Raw genomic sequence first — 23,152 nt, 5'->3', positions numbered from 1 at the left:
TGAGCGGCTACTCGAATTGAACTTCGAACTTTGAACATTTCACTGTTCGTTCATCTCTAGTTACGACCATACTGGTTGTAACCGAATTTTATCAAACACAAATCTAACCACAACATTTCTAAATACCCAGAAATGAAACTGAATTTACAATGAAGTGACAACTCTTCTGGAAACTGCACAAAACTCAGGTTTAATCCGGAATTTTTTTGGTGGCACCTACAATAACTCCAAAATCTGATTGTTATATAGATAATGCATCATGACAAGTAATTTTGTATGCTGGAAAAACCTGTACTGTATTCTGGTGCCTAAAAGGCAACACTGATGACATCACGCTACTTCAATTGCTGCCAATAGGCTCCCATCTACAAAATACTAGCTACATTGTTACCTCTGAGTTATGACTCTGTCCTCAGTCCCAGAAAGGGAGATTGAGTGAAAGTGGCAAATATCTGGAAATGTTAGAAGCAGAAACGAGGATCAGTGTTACACGGCTCATTTCACCTGGTTCATTACGTGACTTCGTGTCGCTGGTTCAGACGGAATGAGATCATTGATTTAACATTAAACAGAATCTGTCACCACTCCTGACATGTCAGTTTTAGCTACTATTAGTATTCTTCATGAAATAACAATTCGGCATCTTTTTTAGAGCTCTATTTTATGGCGCTCCTCTGTTAATCCGCCTACAAATTTTTAAGTAAATTGACAAGTGGTAAGAGGTGCTTCTCCATAGACATCCCTTTTGAAAGGTTGATGGTAACACCCAATTGTCAATTTATTTGTAAATAAGACAGGACAATATAGAGTTCTTAGAACAGATGCTGTACCATTGTTATTTCATGGGGAATTTAAGAATTTCTTAAGAGGTTTCAGGTCCTCTTTATCTTCTTCTCCAGGTCCTATTTAACCCTGACATGGATAAGACGATATAAATATGGTACACTATTACACCATCACAATAGTACTGGCTCAGGAGCTAAGCCAGCACCATCCTCAGTCGGTGTCCAACCACAGCAACATAACCCTAGTGGTCAATAGCAACAACTACATCTATGAAGCTTGACGGAACCACTGGGTTGTCATGGCAGTGGGAAAGAGGTGTAGTGAAGGCCCATTGTCCTCCATCTTGGTCCACCCATCAGATCTTACCAAAGGCAGTGTCTAATGGGATTAGTGTCAGGCTATAATAATATAATTCCAGTCCTATAATAAACATAAACAAAATGTAACAAATAAAAACCTGTAAAACCTGTAAAATTAAAATAAAATGTATAGCATATAAAAAAAAGAAAACAAAAAAACATGCATGTTATGCCTATTTGGTATAGCTGCATTTTTACTATAAAACAAATGCATTATTTATTATGTACAATGTCAATGCAGAAAATAAAATCAATGCAATGCTGCTGTTTATTGTTCACCCAATGAGGTAAGTCCTCATATGGTTAGGGTAAGTTCACACGGGGTATTTTGGTCAGGATTTTGAGACCATATCCACCTCAAAATCCTGACCAAAAAGACGGCTCCCGTTGAAATCAATGGGAGCCGGTCAGTTCTTTTTTCCGGGAGCTGGTTTGTTCCGGCTCCTGTAAAAAGAGGCGAGATGCTCATTCTTCAGGCTGATTCGCCTTGTGTTTCAAGACACTCTCTCCTCCCGACTAGGCCCATTCATTGGGCCTCATCCAGAGAGGAGAGCGCAACTGGATGCCGGTGTAGTGCACCAGCATTCAGTTGCGGCTACCCGTTTTTTGGTCCGGAACTTGAGGCGGAGGCTGCCTCAGGTTCCGGACCAAAAAACCCCATGTGAACTTATCCTTACAGTTTTCGGAATATGGGTTGTTGAATGCAATGGTGAAAATAAAAAAACACTGGTGAGAATTTTACTATTTCTCCATGACAGAAATCTGGCGCAAAGATATGCTACTTCCCTCTTCTCACGCACTCACCAGTTAGGCAGAGAGATGGAAGGAGGCTGAGAGCACAGCAGGCCAGGTGGAGACATCTCTGCCAATGAAATTTACTATAACTTACGACAGAAAAATAGCATGCATGAGTTAAACCTGAAATCTATGACAGTTCCTGACTGGTTTACCTGTCCACTGCGTTCCATTTTCCGCCACTAATGGTCGTTCACATGCCATGCCCCCACTGCTAGAAGTCCTGCATCCCAAGTGACTGTTGAGACCAATCAATGGCCGCAGTGGTCGCTGGTAAGGAACTAGTGATGTCATTCACATATGTCACTGGTTCCTTACCTGCAACCGTACGCCACTGATTGGTCTCCACAGTCACTTGGGTTGCAAACTTCTAGCAGTGGGGACATGGTATGCCAATGAATATTAGAGTCAGACAACGAAACGCAGTGGACAGGTAAACCAGTGATCATGTGGGCCACCAGACTTCCAGCGATGAAGGGGATTTGGCCAATTCCTGGACATCTTTAAGGACAAAACATGGCTGCATTCAAGTGGTTGAAAATATTGTTATGTAACTATTACTTTTTGTTGCAATTTCTCATGATGTACAGATATCTCCTTGCTGTCGTCTTATTACTATGTAATAATTCTCCATTTACATAAGACCAAAGGAAGCTTTTCAAACAGAGGATATAACTGTGTATGTCACAGAAGACCCGGTGCCGAAGTTATCTGGGGAAAGAAATGTTAATTTCTGAAGGATCTATGGGCCCCTTGTAGGTACCTTCAGTTGTGTGTCATATATTGTCTTATGCAAAGTGCAGGTTATATCTCCCCAGTCTTCAATTTGTGGAGAGTCACCTGTTGCATTAATGTCATCCTATACTTGTATAAATACATATTCAGTCACTTTTTCCATAGGATAAATGATTTATGATGACTGAGGTGTGAGACAATTCAATGAGCGCTTCTCCCTGTTACTGGTCCCTTGTGAATATTTCTAATACAATTATCCCTGTGGCCCTAGGTGGCTCCAAAACTTCATTTCTGACTGTCACCTGTGTCCAGCAAGGGAGCTGTGGGATCTGGTTGTTATGTATTACGTGCGTCCTTTATGAGCTTCTACTTGTTTCTTTGTGTGCATGTGTATGGTAATGAATACTTCTCATGCCATCTGAATACATGAAACCGCATCAACATCCACCGCCATGCTATGTGTGAAAAGTGTCATCACTTTCCAATATTTACACATTCAACTATAATGTAACATCAATATTATCCACTGTTATAACATCTAAATGGTCTGCCATCATAAAATCTATAAGATCTGCCATCATGTAACATCTACATACTTGGCATCATCTAACAACTACAAGATCTCCTATCATGTAATATCCAGAGTCACCATAATGTAATATCTACAAGATCTGCTAGCAAGTCACATCTCCATACTCACCATCATGTCAAATCCACAGGATTTGTTATTTTGTAACATCTATAAGATCTGCCATCTTGTAACATCTACAAGGCCTGCCATCAATTAACATCTACAAGTAACGTCTTCAAACTTGCGATCATGTAACATCTACAAGATCCACCCTCAGGTAATTTCTCCAAGATCTGCCATCAACTAACATCTCCAAGATCTGTCATCATGAGACATCTCCATACATCATGTGTCATGTAACAGCTCCATATTTACCATCATGCAACGCCCACATGATCTGTCATCTTGTAACATCTGAGATCTGCCATCATAAAATATCTCCAAACTTACCATCTAAACTCCATATCTCCAAACTCACCATCATGTAATATCTCCAAGATCTGCCATTATTTAACATCTCCAAACTCACTATCATGCAACATCTACAAGATGTGCCATCATGTAGTAACTCCATATTCACCATCATGTAACATCCACGGGATCTGTCATTGTGTAACATCTACAAGATCTGCCATCGTGTGATAGTTTCATACTCACTGTCATGTATTATCCATTTGTCATCATGTAACATCTACAAGATCTGCCATCATGTAAAAAGTACAAGACCTTTCATCATGTAACAAAGATCTGACATTGTGTAACATCTTCTGGATCTGCCATCATGTAACATCTACCAGATTTGCCATCATGTAACATCTACCAGATCTGCCATCATGTAACATCTACCAGATCTGCCATCATGTGGCATCTACCAGATCTGCCATCATGTAACATCTACCAGATCTGCCATCATGTAACATCTACCAGATCTGCCATCATGTGGCATCTACCAGATCTGCCATCATGTAACATCTACCAGATCTGCCATCATGTGGCATCTACCAGATCTGCCATCATGTAACATCTACCAGATCTGCCATCATGTGGCATCTACCAGATTTGCCATCATGTGATCGTTTCATACTCACTGTCATGTAGCATCCATTTGTCATCATGTAACATCTACAAGATCTGCCATCATGTAAAAAATACAAGACCTTTCATCATGTAACAAAGATCTGACATTGTGTAACATCTTCTGGATCTGCCATCATGTAACATCTACCAGATTTGCCATCATGTAACATCTACCAGATCTGCCATCATGTAACATCTACCAGATCTGCCATCATGTGGCATCTACCAGATCTGCCATCATGTGGCATCTACCAGATCTGCCATCATGTAACATCTACCAGATCTGCCATCATGTGGCATCTACCAGATCTGCCATCATGTAACATCTACCAGATCTGCCATCATGTGGCATCTACCAGATCTGCCATCATGTAACATCTACCAGATCTGCCATCATGTAGCATCTACCAGATCTGCCATCATGTAACATCTACCAGATCTGCCATCATGTAACATCTACCAGATCTGCCATCATGTAACATCTACCAGATCTGCCATCATGTAACATCTACCAGATCTGCCATCATGTAACATCTACCAGATCTGCCATCATGTAACATCTACCAGATCTGCCATCATGTAACATCTACCAGATCTGCCATCATGTGACATCTACCAGATTTGCCATCATGTGGCATCTACCAGATCTGCCATCATGTAACATCTACCAGATCTGCCATCATGTAACATCTACCAGATCTTTCATCATGTAACATCTACATGGGCCACAATTTCACAATAGTCCAACATTTTCCATATTATGCTATAGATTGAAGATTCTCTATGGTGCTGATGAAAAGTATCGCCATTGTATGACAAATATATGAAGCCTACCATCTTGTAGGTCCACCATCATACAACATACTGTATATGGCCTATCATCATACAACAAACTCAGAGTCAACCATTTTTTTTCTGACACCTCTGTCATCATGTAATGACCTCAACCTTCATGATCATACCCCAGATAGAACATATACCTACACATTTCTGCAATAATAATACAATCTAAGATCTTTTTTTATAGACATTAAATATTGCAATCCTGGGTCACACTACAAGACAAATATACATTTAACATGCCAGAAACATTTAAGGACATTTGTCGTATGTTGTTGTTTTTAAGTATGTGGACTCGGTCATCTGGGATCTCCTAGTCATTATCCATGAGACAGACGCTTTTTTTAGTTATATTTACTGTCATGGGACTTTCATTGTTACTAGGATATTACCTCATGTATCCCACATGTTCAGTACTCCAAGTTTATTGAGGCAGCCAGTCTAATGTTTATAAGCTTATGGCCCACTCCATGAACATACTAGACCTCAGGCCTGTTCATACATATGTTTTCATTCCTTGACCAAATTCAAGACCATGCATCATTGTTCTCTTGATTATCAGTTTACTCATATAAGACCCCTCTTTCTCCCCTCTAAAATAACGGGAACCCCCTAAGAAATACTGTGAACAGTGTTACCCTCTAGAACAGGGCACGAGCGGGAATTCCAGAGAGAGTTCCTTTAAGTCCTTACTTTGTTTGCCTGATTAAAATTGGTAAACATTTTGTGGATAACCTGATAAAAGTTAGAAGATTTATCATAAAGAGAATATGTATATTCTCTTCTATAACACTAATGATTTACTGATGTAAGTAAGGTGATTTGTGGCTCTGTATCAGAAAAACATCCCCAACCCCTATAGCGATATACTGTGTGATTAAGAGGAACACATGATAAATATTGGAAAATTTTCAATATTCCAAATGATGGAACAAGTTTCAGGGTAAGAATGCCTGGACTGCCCATCTCTGGTAGCCAATGGCCCATAGGTATAGCAACCAGGTAGTAAACATAACACCTGCTATGAGGCCCAACAACAACAGAGGCTTTTTTCCACTTAGGGCACGATTATTGGTAACTATGGATGATGAAAAGGGATGTAGAAATCTGAGTGTTCTTCCATTACTTTATTGGACATCATAATTCCTGCATGTGACTTAATCTCTTCATTACTTTCATTACATCAGTAGTTATTATAGATGTACCACATCACTGTATACATTTTCCCTGTAGTTTGATATCACCTTGTGCATCAACCTTGTACCGTGACATCGCTAGTTATTATAGTTATACTGTGACGTTACTGTGTGCATTATCCCAATACTGTGACATGACTGTGTGCATTATCCAGTACTGAAGCATCATTGTGTGAATTGTCCCAGTACTGTGACATGACTGTGTACACTATTCCTATACTGTAAAATCACTAAACCTGCTGCTTAAGGTGGCCATGGTACAGTGGGGCCCTATTACAAGCTTTGCTATGGTGGCAAACTGCAATGACCCGAAGGTTATACTTTCAAAATCTACAAGATTTAGTGGCCATTGCTTTGAGGATATTTACTTTAAGGGTGTATTTACTTTTGTCTTCAGCAAATTCTGCCCAGTCCTTACAAATTCAAGTACATGTAATTATAGGACCTGTCTCCTTAAGGAGATAAATAATAAAATAGTACTTTTAACACTCAGTTGAGAAATGGATGGTAGATGTCCCTTCATTTTTCATCATGGCAGTGAATAAAATCCACATGGACACGTCTTGAGTGCAGCCGTGTCATACCCTTATCTTGACTAGCAGACTTTTGCGCAGACATGTGTGAGCTGCCCCATATTTACTTTCTAATTATCCCTCAATTGAGCTTTCAAAGACTGGGAGGGATAAGAACTACAGCCCACAGGCTACAATCTACTGAGCAATTTATCAGTATAGTGATCACATGTGTAATGACAGCCTGTAAGTATCACACGCCATTCACAATCCTTGGCTATCTGCTATGCATATTTTATATTGAGTATCCCTAAAACGATGGCATCCATACTTTAGTAAAGCTATTAATAGACATTAGGTCTCTACAGGAGGGGCAACCTTCATTAAAATCCACCCTCAGCCTAGCCCAATATATAGATGTGTCTGTCCTTACCTTTCCCATATCCTGAGATGTCAAGAAATTAATACAATGAATGTACTCATGATAAATATGGTAGAGGCTCAAGAGCTGAGCGTACTCCATATCTAGTGGGCTTTACATGCCTGCATGTCCGTGATCACAGGTAACTCCAGTAATAACTCCCTCTTATGTCTGATGCCCAAGTGAGATTGTTTTTTCTAGTCACTTGCAAAAATAAAAAAGGAGTCAAAGTGATCCAAAAGTTGAAATGGTACCGCTAAAAACTAAAACTTGGCCTGCAAATATTAAGCCCTCATACAGCACCATAGATGAAAATATGGAGAAACAAAAGAAAATATATATTTCGTTAATCTATTTTTATAGTAATATGTAAGTAGGGACAGCCATACTCTTAAAGAGGACCTTTAATGGGTTTGGGCACAGGCAGTTCTATACACAGCTGGAAAGCCGACAGAGTGCTGAATTCAGTGCACTGTGGGCTTTCCCTATCTGTGCCTCGGGTAAAGAGCTATCGGTCCCGGTACTGCAGCTCTTTACAGTCAGAAGGGCGTGTCTGACAGTCTGTCAGGAACGTCCTTCTCTACAGCAGCGCCTATCGCACTGTACAGTGTGAGCGGGGAAGAATGCCCCCTCCTGATAATACTCATCTATGGACGAGCACTGTGAGCAGAGGGAGGGGGCGTTCCTCCCCGCTCACACTGTACAGCGAGATAGGCGCTGCTGAGGAGAAGGACGTTCCTGACAGACTGTCAGGAATGCCCTTCTGACTGTAAAGAGTTACAGTACCGGCACCAATAGCTCTTTACCCAGGGCACAGATCGGGAAAGCCGACAGTGTGCTGAATTCAGCGCACTGTCGGCTTACCAGCAGTATATAGAACTGCCTGTGCCCAAACCCATGAAAAGTCCTCTTTAAAGGGATTGTCCATAGTTTTTTTGGTTTTTTTTTGCTTGTCCTTTGGAAATATGTAACTGGTGGGGAGTAGAGATGAGCGAGTACTGTTCGGATCAGCCGATCCGAACAGCACGCTCCATAGAAATGAATGGATGCACCTGGTACTTCTGCTTTGACGGCGGACGGCCGCTTAACCCCCCGCGTGCCGGCTACGTCCATTCATTTCTATGAGAGCGTGCTGTTCGGATCGGCTGATCCGAACAGTACTCGCTCATCTCTAGTGGGGAGCCAATAGGCGGCTCTCACAGGATCAGCTGATTGGGGTCACTTCCGACATCTGCATATTGAAAAAAAAAAACTCATGGACAATCACTTTAACATGAAATATCTTATAGATTTCCTTGCAATGCAAAACTAGAGGGCACAATTGCATCTCTTAAAATGTCTCTAAAGCCACGTGGAAGCACATGAAAGACTCTACTAGACTGACTTCAACGCCTTGAAAACAGGAATAAGTGGGTGGAGTTTACTTTTCTTTTTCTGAGCCAGGGTAACCTTAAAGATTACTGTACAGCACTGTCATGAAGGAAGGGCTCACTTCTACTGTCCCAGTTGACATTAGTGGACACAATTATCCATATTAGTTTAGCTATGATAGATAAGTGAAGGCATAAAACCAAAATACAAAACATTATGATAGAATTATAGTTTTTTTCACATGGTTCACGTTTCCCCCCCAAAAAAATATATGTACCCCCAAAATGGTGCAAAATCAAAGTACAACTTGTAACGCAAAGAATAAGCCCTCGCATGGCCGACAGAAAAACAGTTATTAATTTTGGAAAACGGGGAAGGAAAATATGAAAAAGTCACCAAGCATTTACGTACAAACTATTCTGCGATCTTTAAGGGTTAAGCAGTGTCTTAGTAAATTCTGCAAAGAACCAATACACTGGAGTTACCCTTATAACGACTTTTTACAAGACTGAAATATTGATGGCTTATCCATAGGATAGGTCATCAATATCAGATTGGTGGGGGTCTGACACAAGTGACCCCCCCCCACCACCACCACCATCTTTTTGTAGAGGCTGGGGCTCTGTGACAATGTAAATGAATGGGACTGCACTGCAATACCAAGCACCTCCTCTATGTAATGTACGGCACTGGGCATTCAGTGATAAGACACAATGCTGTGTTTTCTTCAAGTAACTGTGGGTCCTTTATGTCGGGCCCCCACCAATCAGATACTTATGACCCCTCCAGGAAAACCCCTTTAATATCTCAACATGCTAAATAAGTACTGAGAGGAGGTGTATATGCATGTGCCCTGGATCTTAAACTATGTAATCCTTGTGAGTTGTTCCTGCAAGCAGGCATTTGAAATTTGGGTTGTTCAAACACATTCTTCTACATTCTTGCCGACCACAAGAATTAATGTTATTAGCTATGTCAATACGTATCTCCTAATAGGAGTCAAACACAATTACTCCATTCACGTAAAACATCCCTAGGAGGCAAACTTTTCTAAACAGATGCCGCCTGAAAATCACAAAGTTACTGTTTTTGTATTGTTACTAACAAGTCAAAACAATGTGTTTGAGGCAAAGATATCGCCAGCTTCGCTGGTATTAAAATACTACGTGATACTTGAACTCCAAGATATGCCGTACTGAAGTTATGACATCCATCTTCCATTGAGAACCATGACAAAAATACTCTCTGTTACGTCAATGGAAATGATGATAAAGATAAATGACTGTTGCATAGAATAGTCTGATCTCACTAGTAAAAGTGATGCCACGTACTGAGGTTAATCTACGAGCCGCAACATAATGAACATTAGGCCCATAGCTTCATTCACTTCTTTGAGACTGGCATCAGTTACATAAAAGCAAATAGAACATTATGGCTCTATTTACACAGGGGACTCGTGAACCCCATTTACAGATTACATCCCTTTACAGACTCATACCACCCACATTAACACTGGGGCAAAACTAATCTGGAATGAACCCCATTTTCACTGGGGCCCAAAGCAGTTGAATGGATTCTCTTTAAGACATAATAATTATAAAAAGAGAATAATAATAATAATAATAATAATAATAATAGTATTACTGACACAGATGTGATGCCCTATTCTGTTACACAGCGTTATCTCCTTTTCCTATGAACAACACTGGATCAGGTAATAAGTGTCTGATTGCTGGGGGGTTCAACCCACCGATTGCAGAAATGGGGTTCCCAAAGTTCCAGTAGTCACATATGTGGCCAACACTCCAATCACTTCTAAGAAAATAATGGAGCACTCGCACTTTCATAGAAATAAATGGAGTATTAGTCACGCATGTGCACTTCCATTTCATACATACAGGTGACTCGTGGAATAACGTTCATGTGATTGCTGGGGTCTTAATCTGTGGATAGGGGAATAAGTGTTGGTCATGGGAAACCCCTTTCATTTTGGCTATGCAAGATTTCATGAGTCCACTACCTAGACTACAGTTCATGTCAAACTACTGTTCCTTGGATCAGATAACATTAATTTAGTTCTTAATTCTCATATTTAGTTTTAATGGACTCTTAAAAGGCTAGATTTCACCCCTCCCAGTGAGGGACCCCAAGGGACAATGATGGGCGGAGATGTTCAGCAGTTACTGTAAGGTGCATCATCTGTGCAAAGTACATGAAACAGCTGTGTGACAGGTGTATAGGAGGCAGATCTGATCCCAGGGTGAAGGCTGATGAATTATTACTAAATGATAATGAAAATGGACAGAAAATATCTAGGGTTTTACTTAAAAAAAAAAATAAAAAATGTACACAGATAACAAAATGAAAATAGAATATTAAGTTTTATTATTATTATTATTATTAATAATAATAATTTTTATTATTATATATAATAATAATTATTATTATAATTATTATAATTATTATTATTATTATAAATTTTTATCTATGCACTAGAATGTTGCAGACTGAAATAAACCAAATGATAATAAAATGAAACATTTTTAAATTCTTAAAATATAACTATTGCTTTTCAATAAATGGCAAATATTGTCTTATTAGACAAAAATATTTAAAAAGCTGCAGATTTATTCACCGTAAAAAAATCTAAATGTATTACTTAATTAAAAATTAAATAAATATTCTGCTAAAGTATATCACAGGATTTTTCTATCCATTGTGAATTAATTATTTATTTAGGTTGACATTTCTTAATCTCAGCACCAACATATAACCCGTTCTGTGACTACATGAGAATCACCTCCCCGTATATGTGACATTCCTGTAAACTATTAAAACTTTGAGACCAAATAAATCAGGTGATAATGGGCTTATTCTTCAGGTAAATTGCATGACAGGGGTCTACTGCCATAGAATGAGTAAGATCAGAATGAAAAAAAAAAAAAAATGCAAAGATTAACAACAGGTACAGGACATCGTTGTAGACATTTTTGCAATCTATTTAATGTCTTTGTTATGACTGTCAGACTGGAAAGCGTTCCTGAAGAAGCCCCTAATTTCCTAATCTCACGCATGGAAGACTCGAAATGGCAACAGGTGTGAAAACTGCACCACACAATGAGTAAGGCAGTAATGGATGACTCTAAGGCATCTTGACAGGTTTTCTGTATTATTTAAATAAAAAAAATGTAGGAAGACAACCAAAATAACCTACCGTGTATGGCTGCATGGGGTCACTTATATACAGCATCTTAGTCTTCCTGGAATACAAATGCAGAAGGCAATTGTCCCAGCAGAGTAGTCATGGGGTCAGTAGGATGCAATGGAGACTAGGTAAGAAATGCAACATGTAGACAGTGCGCAGGTATACGACACAGTGCATATGTCTTAAAGGATGCTGTGGTACATGGAAGCAGTTTGTTAGGTTTTTTTTTTCTTTTTTTTTCTCATCTCCCTTGGTTCTGTCAACTAGCTGCATCCAACAACAAACTTGAGTCCACCCCCTTTCCTCATGACTATTCATTAAACCACCAGGCAGGCCCAGGCTTGCCCAGTGTTGTATTGGACTATACCATGTACTCAGAGGGGGGGAAGTAAGACGGGACTATTTGTTTAATATTAGTAAAAGCAATGTATTTTAATTCTGTAAGGCTGTATTTTGGGCACCAATAGGTTACATGTGATATAAATCAAACTACAACTTAACATAACTACACTATGGATGGCATAAAAAGGAGACATTAACAAGAGAATGTTTGGTAGCCGGTTACTTGTCTCCATCGTTAAGGTAACATCAATAGGTCTCATCTCCAAGCCAAGATTACGGGGACACAAAGTTTAACTTCATAACACGCGAGGGCCGGTGGCTAATTCTCTGGGTTAACAGGTATTAATCTGTTGACATTCTGCATTTGCTGAGGCATTAAAGTGCTTTAGCTAAGTATAAAGACACAAATAAAATGCTTGTATCAATGCGGAAATGCCTTGTATCAATCATCCAGTTATTGTTTTTAATTCTTTACATTGAGTTTTTACATTTTTTAATGTAATTTCAAGATTACAGAAGGCGAAAATATCCAACACCACTCAGAACCTAAAAAGACCAGGTGGGAATCTAGCTAACCCCAATATTCGACCCTCTATGCACCTATTATCCTACTCATAGAGGTCCAGGAAGGTGAGATATGAGCAGCTTTTGAGGGCAGATGATTCCCGATCACTGCTGTGTTAGGGAATTGCTAGATGAGCAATTCCCCAGTAACTGCTGCTGGAGCCTGGAAGGAAGGGAAAGGACAGAGACAGTGAGTCCTAATACTGAACACACCCCTGATCGCTGCCTATTTGCCTCTACTACCCTAGGCAGTAGAGGACAACTGGGCGACAGTCCCTTCCTATGATGCGAGTGAAAACACAGAAGGCAGACAACAACAAACGGGTGGTCAGGTTAGCCAAGGGGGTCAGAACTAGTCGAGCAGTGAAGTGCAGAATCAGAATCCAAGAGAGTTGTCACAAGAAAAAGCCAAGGGTCATAAATAAATATAAACAGGATAGAGTCAGCACGCACAGAAATGCAATAGCAAGCATTAGGGAGTGGGCTGGAAAAGTATATAAAGGAATCCGCCCTAGACTGGATTGGCCATGAGGAATGTCAATCAAAAGCTACTAGTTTACCTCCAAAATGACCAAAGGAACTAGAGCACTGGCTAGACTGACACACAGCAATGAATCCTCAGCTGTGCTAAAACAAGTACAAAGGAACAAAAATGAACACGCCTCCTGTTCCAAAGCATGTGACGGGAACATGGCACAGAAGCGCAAACGGGCAAAGATGTTACATGCTGCTTGTAAACATGGGCATCAACCAACAAATACTTGTTTTCCAGGTGACTGGATCATTTAGGGTCTGTTCACACGGTGGAAAACGAGGAGGAAATTCCTCTTCATTTTCCGCTGCTGGCATTTTCACATTGGCTAGCTGCGTCGGGATGCCTATGTAGTACATCAGCAGTCCATCACAGCATCCCACTCCGGATGAATGGGCCTAATTAGGAGGGAGTCTGGAGCTGTGGATCCCCCGGGCGCAATCCAGGGCAACATTGAGCAGGACGCTTCTTTTTTCTGTGTCCAACTGCAAAATCTGCCTCTTATTGAAAGCAATGGGATTCAGATTAGGGAGGAATCTGCTCCAGATTTGGGGGTGAAATACGCCCCCAAATCTGCGGCAAATTCCACTGTGTGAACTGACCCTTATCTGGGTATAAAAATCCTTGTTGGTCAGTAGCACATCTTAGCCTGCTTATTCTACAGCAAGACATTCTGATCACCTGCAAGGAGCAAGCCATGAGTTTTTATCACTACCTGTAGAAATAGATTCTCCCACCTGATGGATCCTTCAATGTTTAATTCAGAGAGTATATCTCTATGCAGAGGACAGGGCAGACATGACACTACTCCTGGCAAGGAATGAATCATAAGAAAGGTAACAAAAGGCACTCCTGAAATCTGAACTATGGAGGAACCAGTAAGGGCAAACATACTGTCAGATGCATCTCCATAGTGGTCCTGTAAGTGTGCGGGACTAGGGCAACTCATTTACACCCCAAGTTCTATAAGACAAATAAACTTCTACATCCCTCACCTTACAGCAACCTACACAAGGACAGGGCATATATATATATATATATATATATATATATATATATATATATATATCCTTAGTGAATGTATTGTTTATACATGTGTTATCAGTATACTTCATTGGTATGTGCGCATACAATTAATGTCGGATGTAGAAATGTTTTTTCCTGACCTTCCAAATTTATTTCTTGGGTAACCAGGCAAATGTAAAGCACCATGGAATTAATGGTGCTATATAAATAAATAAATAAATAATAATAATAATAATAATAAAAAGAGGGAGACCTGCCATCGACCTCAGCATCTAAGATGGGGATGAAGTTGATGCCCCATCTATTCCAGATGGGGAAGAGTTGGCTCAACCCCCACCTTAGAGAGCGAGCCATCCTGGCAGGAGGTGTGGCTCAGCACAAGCCACAAGAAACTGAAAATTACAGCAACACATGTTGCATCACTTTGGGAAGCGACAAAGCAGGGTGTGTCCAATGCCATCAGAAGAGATCTTTCAAGCTCCATGCCACAAAAATTACTTTAAATATAAAGCTAAGGCCCCAAATAGCGAGCCGCAGCTGAAAAGTTCTGCGGGAAAAACCGCAGCAGAAATGCATTGTGGTTTTCCCCGCAGTGATTTTCACAAAAAGTCCACAGAGTTTTCCCCTGTGGATTTTTTGCTTCAATTGCATCAATGCGGAAAATGCCAGTATTTAAATAAGTGGAATTGACATATTGTGATTTTAAAAAAAGCCACATATTTTGCCATCGCAGCAGTTCCGCTGCGGATATTTTTCTTGCAGGTACTGTAAAACGTCATGGCATTTATGCTATGTAGGGGCCTCAGCCTAAGATTATTTTCTTTTTTTCCTTTTATTTTAAGACTGATTGCTTGTGTGTCAGTTTTTCTTTTATATACAACACTGAGCCCTTTGGATATTAAGTTGTTAAATTTAGGGATAGTTTGTGTTTACTCTATGAATCCATTACCTTTTTGAAGGGTGTTTGTGTCTGATTGTTGGAGAGACACATGTACATGCAAGTGAAGTTTCTGCTGAGCCCAAAGTCAGTGGTGGTGGCAGCGTGTATTTCAGGTGCATGGACTGTGTTGGGTTGTGAGTTACACTCATTTTGCAGCCTGAGTGAAGGGTGAGTGTAAAATTGAGTGAGTAGAGTGAATTGACGATCCATACGTGACTTTACCACACACAGATCGCAGCGACGATCACAGGGGATCTCCTGATGGAAGACTCAAAAGTATGGAAAAGCCTCCTTTTTATAAGGGTCGTTCCCTACCAGTGTGACTACAAAGTGTCAGGCTGTAATATCTGTAGGCTATTCTGCAGATAGTGTGAAAAGGACACCACCCACGACACAGCCAATCTGGTGCAATTGGGTTGTGTCCATTTTGGTAGAATCATTACACCATCCTTTTTCCAGAAAGTACTGGACCAAATAAGACATGAAGACTCGGCAGTAAATACAGTTCTATGACAGTGCAGTGGTATATCGCAGCGTACAATAAGTCACCGGTATATAGACAGCAATAAACAATATATTCCACATAATACAGTGTACAATAACACGTACAAAGCACAAGCAAACATTTGTTGTATAATAGCTATATAGGCTAGTCTTGGGTAAGGATTTTATTAAAGGGTTGGATTACGCCACTTTACAATCCCAAGGCATGCAAAGAGCCCTCTCTTAAACTATATGATATAGGAGAGAAAAGAACAGAGGCGCTTTGTGTGTAGGCGCTTGTGTAACCCAAGTTCAGATGAATCTGGGTGGGTGTTCACCTTATTTGGTTTTGGTAATTTGGATGCTGCAACAAATATGAAGCCTTGTCAAAGTATAGCGGCTCCTGCCAAGAGGGATATACACTATCAGGTTCAGTGTTGTCAAGTGCAATGGATGTGAAGAGGAAAGGAAGGTCCCTTGCTATACGGCGCTGCTCACGTCAGTTAACCAAATTTGTGTAGGAGAACTTGCAGCTTTATTTCTACTAAAAATGGGTATCAATCCCAAAATGGTCTCTTCTTCAGATACTTATACAATCTGATTTTATATCCTATTAATATTATAAATGTGAAAGTTTGTGAGTTTGGATGTTTGTGGGTTTGTGTGTTCGGATGTTTGTTAGTCAATCACGCAAAACCCGCTCGACCGATTTGGCTGAAATTTTCCACAAACATAGTTAATACACCCCATTGCGCAATAGGCTACTTTTTGTGACAATAGCGCACATACGTTTTTCCCAGGACCCCCACAAACCCCAAACTCACACCACCATCTCTGCAATCTCACACACTTTGGACCATAGCAAGCCACAAAATTCATATTGCAGCCTCGCCCCTAACCCCACACAATCACATATACATATACTTTACCACTTTGCCCCTCACCTTAACGATACTCCAGGAGGCTCTCTTTAACGCTCCGGAGCAGCCATGTTTGCCAACCCCCACCACTCTGACAATCCGCGACACCGCCCACCCATGTCAATACCCCTAGGCGGTCTAATAAATGCAAAAAAAAAAGTTTAAAAAAAGTAAAAACAATATTAAAAACAAAAAAAAAGGATTAAAAATTCAAATCACCCCGCTTTCCCTAGAACACATATAAAAGTAGTTAAAAACTGTGAAACACATACATATTAGGTATCCCCGCGTCCGAAATCGCCCGTTCTACAAAGCTATACAAATATTTTTCCTGTTCGGTAAACGCCGTAGCGGGAAAAATGGTCAAAAGTGCCAAACTGCCGTTTTTTCACTGTTTTGATTCTGATAAAAATTTGAATAAAAAGTGATCAAAGCAATAACATTTCCTGCAGATGGTAGAACTACAAAGTACACCCGGCCCCGCAAAAAAAGACGCCCTATACATCCCCGTACACGGACGTATAAAAAAGTTACGGCTGTCGGAATATGGCGACTTTTCAAAAAAAAATTTTTTTTAACAGTTTTGGATTTGTTTTTAAGGGGTCAAAATGTAACTAAAACCATATAAATTTGGTATCCCCGGAATCGTAACGAAACACAGAATACAGGGGACATGTCATTTTGGTTGCACAGTGAACGCCGTAAAACCAAAGCCCGTAAGAAAGTCGCAGAAATGCATTTTTTCTTGAAATCCACCCCATTCTGAATTTTTTCCCTGCTTCCCAGTACATTATATAGAATAATTAATGGTGGCATCATGAAGAAAAATTTGTCCCGCAAAAATTAAGACCTCATATGGCTCTGGGAGCGGAGAAATAAAAAAGTTATGGGGTTTAGAAGGAGGGGAGTCAAAAACGAAAATCAAAAAATGCCATTGGCGGGAAAGGGTTAACTTCAAATACTTCTGTCCCAAAGTCACTATGTAAAGTTTATACCAACACCGTATATATAGCAGCTCAAATACAAAGTAACTTCAACACAAAAGTCTCACGTATTCTCTGAATTACAGCAAAAACAAGATACAAAGTTACATTTCATATCCCATACCTTATACACAGTACGAAAACCTTACCCGCGCCTGTATATACCCACTTCTACAATCACCGCAGACGAAGTCGCGGGTACCAGCTAGTTACAAATACAGGCTCTAGTTCTCCAAGCCTGCTGTTGTTAAATAGATAGGAAGCAGCAGCACAAAGTAAGGAGCCCTTGATTGTTTATTCATCATATTGGTAATAGTAAGACTAGATAGCAGGAGTGAACTAAGCAAGGGACTGGAGTGCAGACAGGATTATCTAGAGAGCTGATACCAGGGCTTTGTTACCGTCTGTAGGGATTCTACCTGGGCTCATCAATTGGAAAATAAAGGTCTGGTAAGTGTGATTTATTCATGTGTGGTATAAATTGCCATATCATCAGCATTGTTTTCATACCAAACTAAAACTTTTGCACAGTAGTACATATGTATATAGAATGTATACGTGCTGCAAATGTACCATTAAAAACCCCTTGCTTCCTATACACTGGACACATTCTAACCATATGCTCCACGCAAGGTTCCCATACATTAGGTGCAGACCACCAAGTCCTGGCTATACAGATCTATAAATATATATGTAAATATATACATTACATGGGAGCCCCATACACAATTCGTAACCTAGGGAACCCATATAAATTATAATAAATATTATGGGTGGCAAAAGTCTTTACACGTTAGCAGTGAATACTGAGAATTTTAGTAATAATGGTACTTTCCTGATGACTAAATATGAGGCATTTAGGCAAAAAAATTCTGTAAATAACTATACAATATTGATCGACAATTTGTGTGTCAGGCCTGGTTAACATCTGCGTTCCGTATTCCGTTTGGAGAGTCCGCTTGGGGACCCCCTGAACAGAATACTGAATGCATTAAAAAGCGGTGAACAATGAAAGCACACGGACCCCATAGACTATAATGGGATCCGTGTTTTCCGCACGGTGTCCGCACAAATCATGCAGAGAGAAAACTACTTCAAGCACTACCTTTCTGTCTGCGTGATTCATGTGGACACTGCATGGTAAACACACGGACCCCATTATAGTCTATGGGATCTGTGTGCTGTCATTGCTCACCGCTTTTTAATGCGTTCAATATTCTGTTCAGGGGAGTCCCCGAACGAAATACTGAACGCACGTGTGAACCAGGCCCCAGTTTCTCACCATTTTAACATCTCTGCGTGCTGTGAATAAATGGAAATATTTCTCTGTATATCCAGAATACGAAAACCAGGACAAATCTAGACCTGCTGACAGCTGGTGGTTTATTACAATGTATGAGGCTAGGCCAGTAGCCTGCATGAATAAACTTACACCGGAAACCATGTATTACATTTTATGCAAGTTAGACCAATGGCTCCAACGCAACATCCTCTATTGTACTTACTTGATCTGTCTGTCTATCTCTGTATGTCTGTCTGTCTATCTAAAATTGTTCTTACTGATTTATTCATCTGGAGTTTGAGGAATGCGAGAAAAAGATTCATAAATGTTATAAAAAAAAAGAAAAAACATTTTTGTGACCCTCCTCACTTTCCCTGTAAATTGGCATAGTGCAGATTGGAGAACTGTTTGCATTGTCTTGGCAGCCTTCTTAAATCCCTCATATGGCGTCACAGTAAGAATGTCACAGCTGAGGGTGTGATAAAGCCGCCATCAAAGGCTTGGCTTGGCCTATAATTAGCATTGCACCCTCCACCTGATCCTTCTGCATTACTTTTGCCGATAGTAACAACAAAGCCTTCAAGGAGTTAGGAAGCCAAGCGGTGTGAGGGGCTGCTCCAGTTACATGCCAAAAGAGATGTCAACGCCCTCACAGCAAAAACTGAAAATGAGATGTGGCCGAATACGCTTCTAAGTGTAGTCATATGGGTGGTATTTATATTATAGAACCCTAAACAGGATATACAGTCCCATGTCCCCCACCCACATACTGATGTATAAAAGGAGTTGCTGGACGTCATCCAGCAGCATGGTATGGCTACAATGGGGTCAGCACCCTGTTTTCGTAAAGTCTGGAATTTTAAAGTTTACTAAGTAGTTAATGGGTAATATAGGAGTTTAGGGTCTTTGCAAAAGCAACTAGAGGTGCCCTGCAGGATTCAGTAAAGCTGTGTCATCTACACTTCATCTAGACTTGGTCTTTATCTTTTGTTCATCTGATGAAGGTGGACTTTGTTTATTTCATGACTATCTATCTAATCTTCCTAATATGTATCTATTTTACATTTATTTAATACTAGCTGGTACCCGCGACTTCGTCTGCGGTGATTGTAGCAGTGGGTATATAGAGGCGTGGGTAAGGTTTTCGTACTGTGTATAAGGTATGGGATATAAAATGTAACTGTGTATCTTGTTGTTACTGTAATTCTGAGAGCACATGAGACTTTTGTGGTGAATGTAATTTGTATTTCAGCCGCTATACGGTGTTGGTATAAACTGTACATAGTGACTTAGGGACAGAGGTATTTCAGGTGAATATACTTCGATATACAACATTGTATGATTTGTTATTTTCCGCCAGTACATGTAAGTTTTGGGCACAGGATACTCTTGAGTAAGCAACATAAAGTCTGGCCCTGTGCATGACAGTTTAGTAACTCCATGTGCCTCTTATTAATAGCAATTAACCCCATCATGTCCCTCACATTAACCCCAGTGTAAGAGTTACTGATAGAGATGAGCGAGTACTGTTGGGATCAGCCGATCCGAACAGCACGCTCGCATAGAAATGAATGGACGTAGCCGGCACGCGGGGGGTTAAGCGCGCTGGCTACGTCCAAGCGGAAGTACCAGGTGCATCCATTCATTTCTATGGAGCGTGCTGTTCAGATCGGCTGATCCCAACAGTACTCGCTCATCTCTAGTTACTGATATGTGAGAGACTTGGAGGTAATAATTAAGTATCTTCATTACTGAGGTCTGTTATTAGTACCTCCATATGTCTCACATATTAGTAACCTTTATATGGGGCACACAGGGGTTAATATGAGGGACATGATGGGGGTTATTCCTATTAATGTGAGGCACATGGAGTTACTAACACTAAACTAATAAGCCCATGCCTGACATTAATGAGAATAGGAAGTAAAGGAAGGGAGCTGTGTGTTTCTTACTTTCAGTTTGCTAGCAGCTTCGGCAGGAGCTATCACTATAGCAGGCAGAGACTTGAGCGACTAAGCTCCACCCCCTGGGTTTCCTGCACATCTCTCAAAGGGGAGTGTCCTTATGCCTCAGCTCTAGCACAGACTTTATTTAACTCTTGCAGGTCCTGTGCTGCTGGCGTGCCAGTGAAATATGGCAGGAGTGCCACTCTTGGCATGTGTGCCAGGGGTTGCTGACCTATGCTGTAGGGGGTAATATGAATTTTGTGGCTTGCTATGGTCCAAAGTGTGTGAGATTGCAGAGATAGTGATGTGAGTTTGGGTTTTGTGGGGGTCCTGGGAAACACGTATGTGCGCTATTGTGACGAAAAGTAGCCTATTGCGCAATCGAGTGTAGGGACTATGTTTGTGGAAAATTTCAGCCAAATCGGTGGAGTGGTTTTTGCGTGATTGACCGCCAAAGATCCGAACATCCAAAGGGTCCTGGGAAAAACGTATGTGTGCTATTGTGACGAAAAGTAACCTATTGCGCAATCGAGTGTAGGGACTATGTTTGTGGAAAATTTCAGCCAAATCGGTGGAGCGGTTTTTGCGTGATTGACCGCCAAACATCCGAACATTCAAAGGGTCCTGGGAAAAACGTATGTGCGCTATTGTGACGAAAAGTAGCCTATTGCGCAATCGAGTGTAGTGACTATGTTTGTGGAAAATTTCAGCCAAATCGGGGTCCAAAGTGTGTGAGATTGCAGAGATAGTGATGTGAGTTTGGGGTTTGTGGGGGTCCTGGGAAAAACGTATGTGCGCTATTGTGACGAAAAGAAGCCTATTGCGCAATGGGGTGTATTAAATATGTTTGTGGAAAATTTCAGCCAAATCGGTCAAGCGGGTTTTGCGTGATTGACTAACAAACATCCGAAAAGTCAAAGCCACAAACATCCAAACTCACAAACTTTCACATTTATAATATTAATAGGATCTGTCTATTATCTATCTATCTATCTATCTATCTATCTATCTATCTATCTATCTATCTACAGTATCTATCATCTATCTATATATCATCTATATATTATCTATCTATCTATCTATCTATCTATCACGTATATATTATCTATCTATCTATCTATCTATCTATCTATCTATCTATCTATCTATCTATCTATCTATCTATCTATCTAGCATTACTAAAGCAAGTTGAATATAGGTGAATGAAGGATAGGGACTAAGGGAATAAGGCATTCAGATAGATCCAGGGTGGTAGCAATAGAACTCCATGCTATTCTATGTTCATCTAATACTATGACATGTTAAGACACATTGATGAAGACTAGTGGTTTATATGCCAGTCTTGATCCAGTGGTGTCAGATACGACCTAGTTATTAGGCGGCAGATGCTTAATAATTGTGGTGAATCTAGGGTGACCTAGAAATCTACCGCATTGAGGAGGTATTACTTACACCAGTCTAAGTAATCATGAAAGTGTATGGGTCCATTCACACGGAGGAAAATGGTGAGGAATTTGGTGTGGAGTTGTCCACGCTGAAAAAAAAAGCCTCCCATTGATTTCAATGGGTTCTGATAGCGGAAAATTCTGCCAGAGTCTCCTGTGTGAGTGTCCTTCTCTGCTCAGTATTTGGAGTATCACAACAGATTTTGTGATATTCTTATGTCTTTCCACCAGTCACTAATACAGAATATTCCTCTTGATCCTTGATTTTTACCTTTCTGATTTTTCGGGGTGTTTTGCTCCTCTCTTTTGCCTATGTCTATTGGATGACCTCTAAGGAAAACACTGCCACTACTTTTTGGAAAGCAGTATACATTAAATTCTTAAAATTAAATGAGAAAAGAAAAAATGTAATAAACATGTTCACATACAACTCCCAGCAAGTCCGTACGGAGACACATTACAGACTGGGTCTCATTCTGGTGTTATGAGGTATGGTTGTAGATGTAAGTGTGCCAGCTCTACGTGTTGCGGCACAATCTTTTCTCAAGTATTTTAGAATTATAGTACAATTCAGTGGAAATCTCTGCCAACAGTGTTCATGCTAGGACAAAATCCTGCCCTGCTTGTGATATTTACTTATGTCGCCCTTAAAGAGCACTCCCCGCTAAAGATAAAGGAAAGGTCCTTAAGTTGCTAAGAAGACTATGCAGTCATTATATCTGTTTTTAGGAAAGCTTGGTAGCAACCAATAAGGGTATCATCACTGTTTTCATATAGTTTGTCATTCTGCTTTCCTTTTCAGAATGTAAAATTAATTACGT

General features: G+C 40.3%; 2 protein-coding genes across 2 annotated transcripts in view; one reads left to right on the top strand and one right to left on the bottom strand.

Annotated features, from left to right (window-relative positions):
- VAMP3 (vesicle associated membrane protein 3) overlaps positions 1–1,469 on the top strand; it is a 226,420-nt gene extending 224,951 nt beyond the window's left edge. The window contains exon 6 of the transcript XR_012716993.1: positions 1,453–1,469. The gene's annotated coding sequence lies outside the window, so the exon portion shown is untranslated. The remainder of the gene's footprint in view (positions 1–1,452) is intronic.
- The window catches only part of LOC142210639 (tumor protein p73-like), a 54,578-nt gene extending 42,599 nt beyond the window's left edge, over positions 1–11,979 (bottom strand). Inside the window, exon 1 of the mRNA XM_075279938.1 lies at positions 11,878–11,979. Coding sequence (XP_075136039.1) covers positions 11,878–11,913 — 36 coding nt within the window. The 5' untranslated portion in view covers positions 11,914–11,979. The remainder of the gene's footprint in view (positions 1–11,877) is intronic.
- Between the last annotated feature and the right edge of the window lie 11,173 nt (positions 11,980–23,152).

The sequence above is a fragment of the Leptodactylus fuscus genome, chromosome 6 (genome assembly GCF_031893055.1).
Source record: "Leptodactylus fuscus isolate aLepFus1 chromosome 6, aLepFus1.hap2, whole genome shotgun sequence".
Classification (NCBI taxonomy): domain Eukaryota; kingdom Metazoa; phylum Chordata; class Amphibia; order Anura; family Leptodactylidae; genus Leptodactylus; species Leptodactylus fuscus.
The sequence above is the reverse complement of the archived record's forward strand: the minus strand, read 5'-3'. Positions and strand labels throughout refer to the sequence as shown.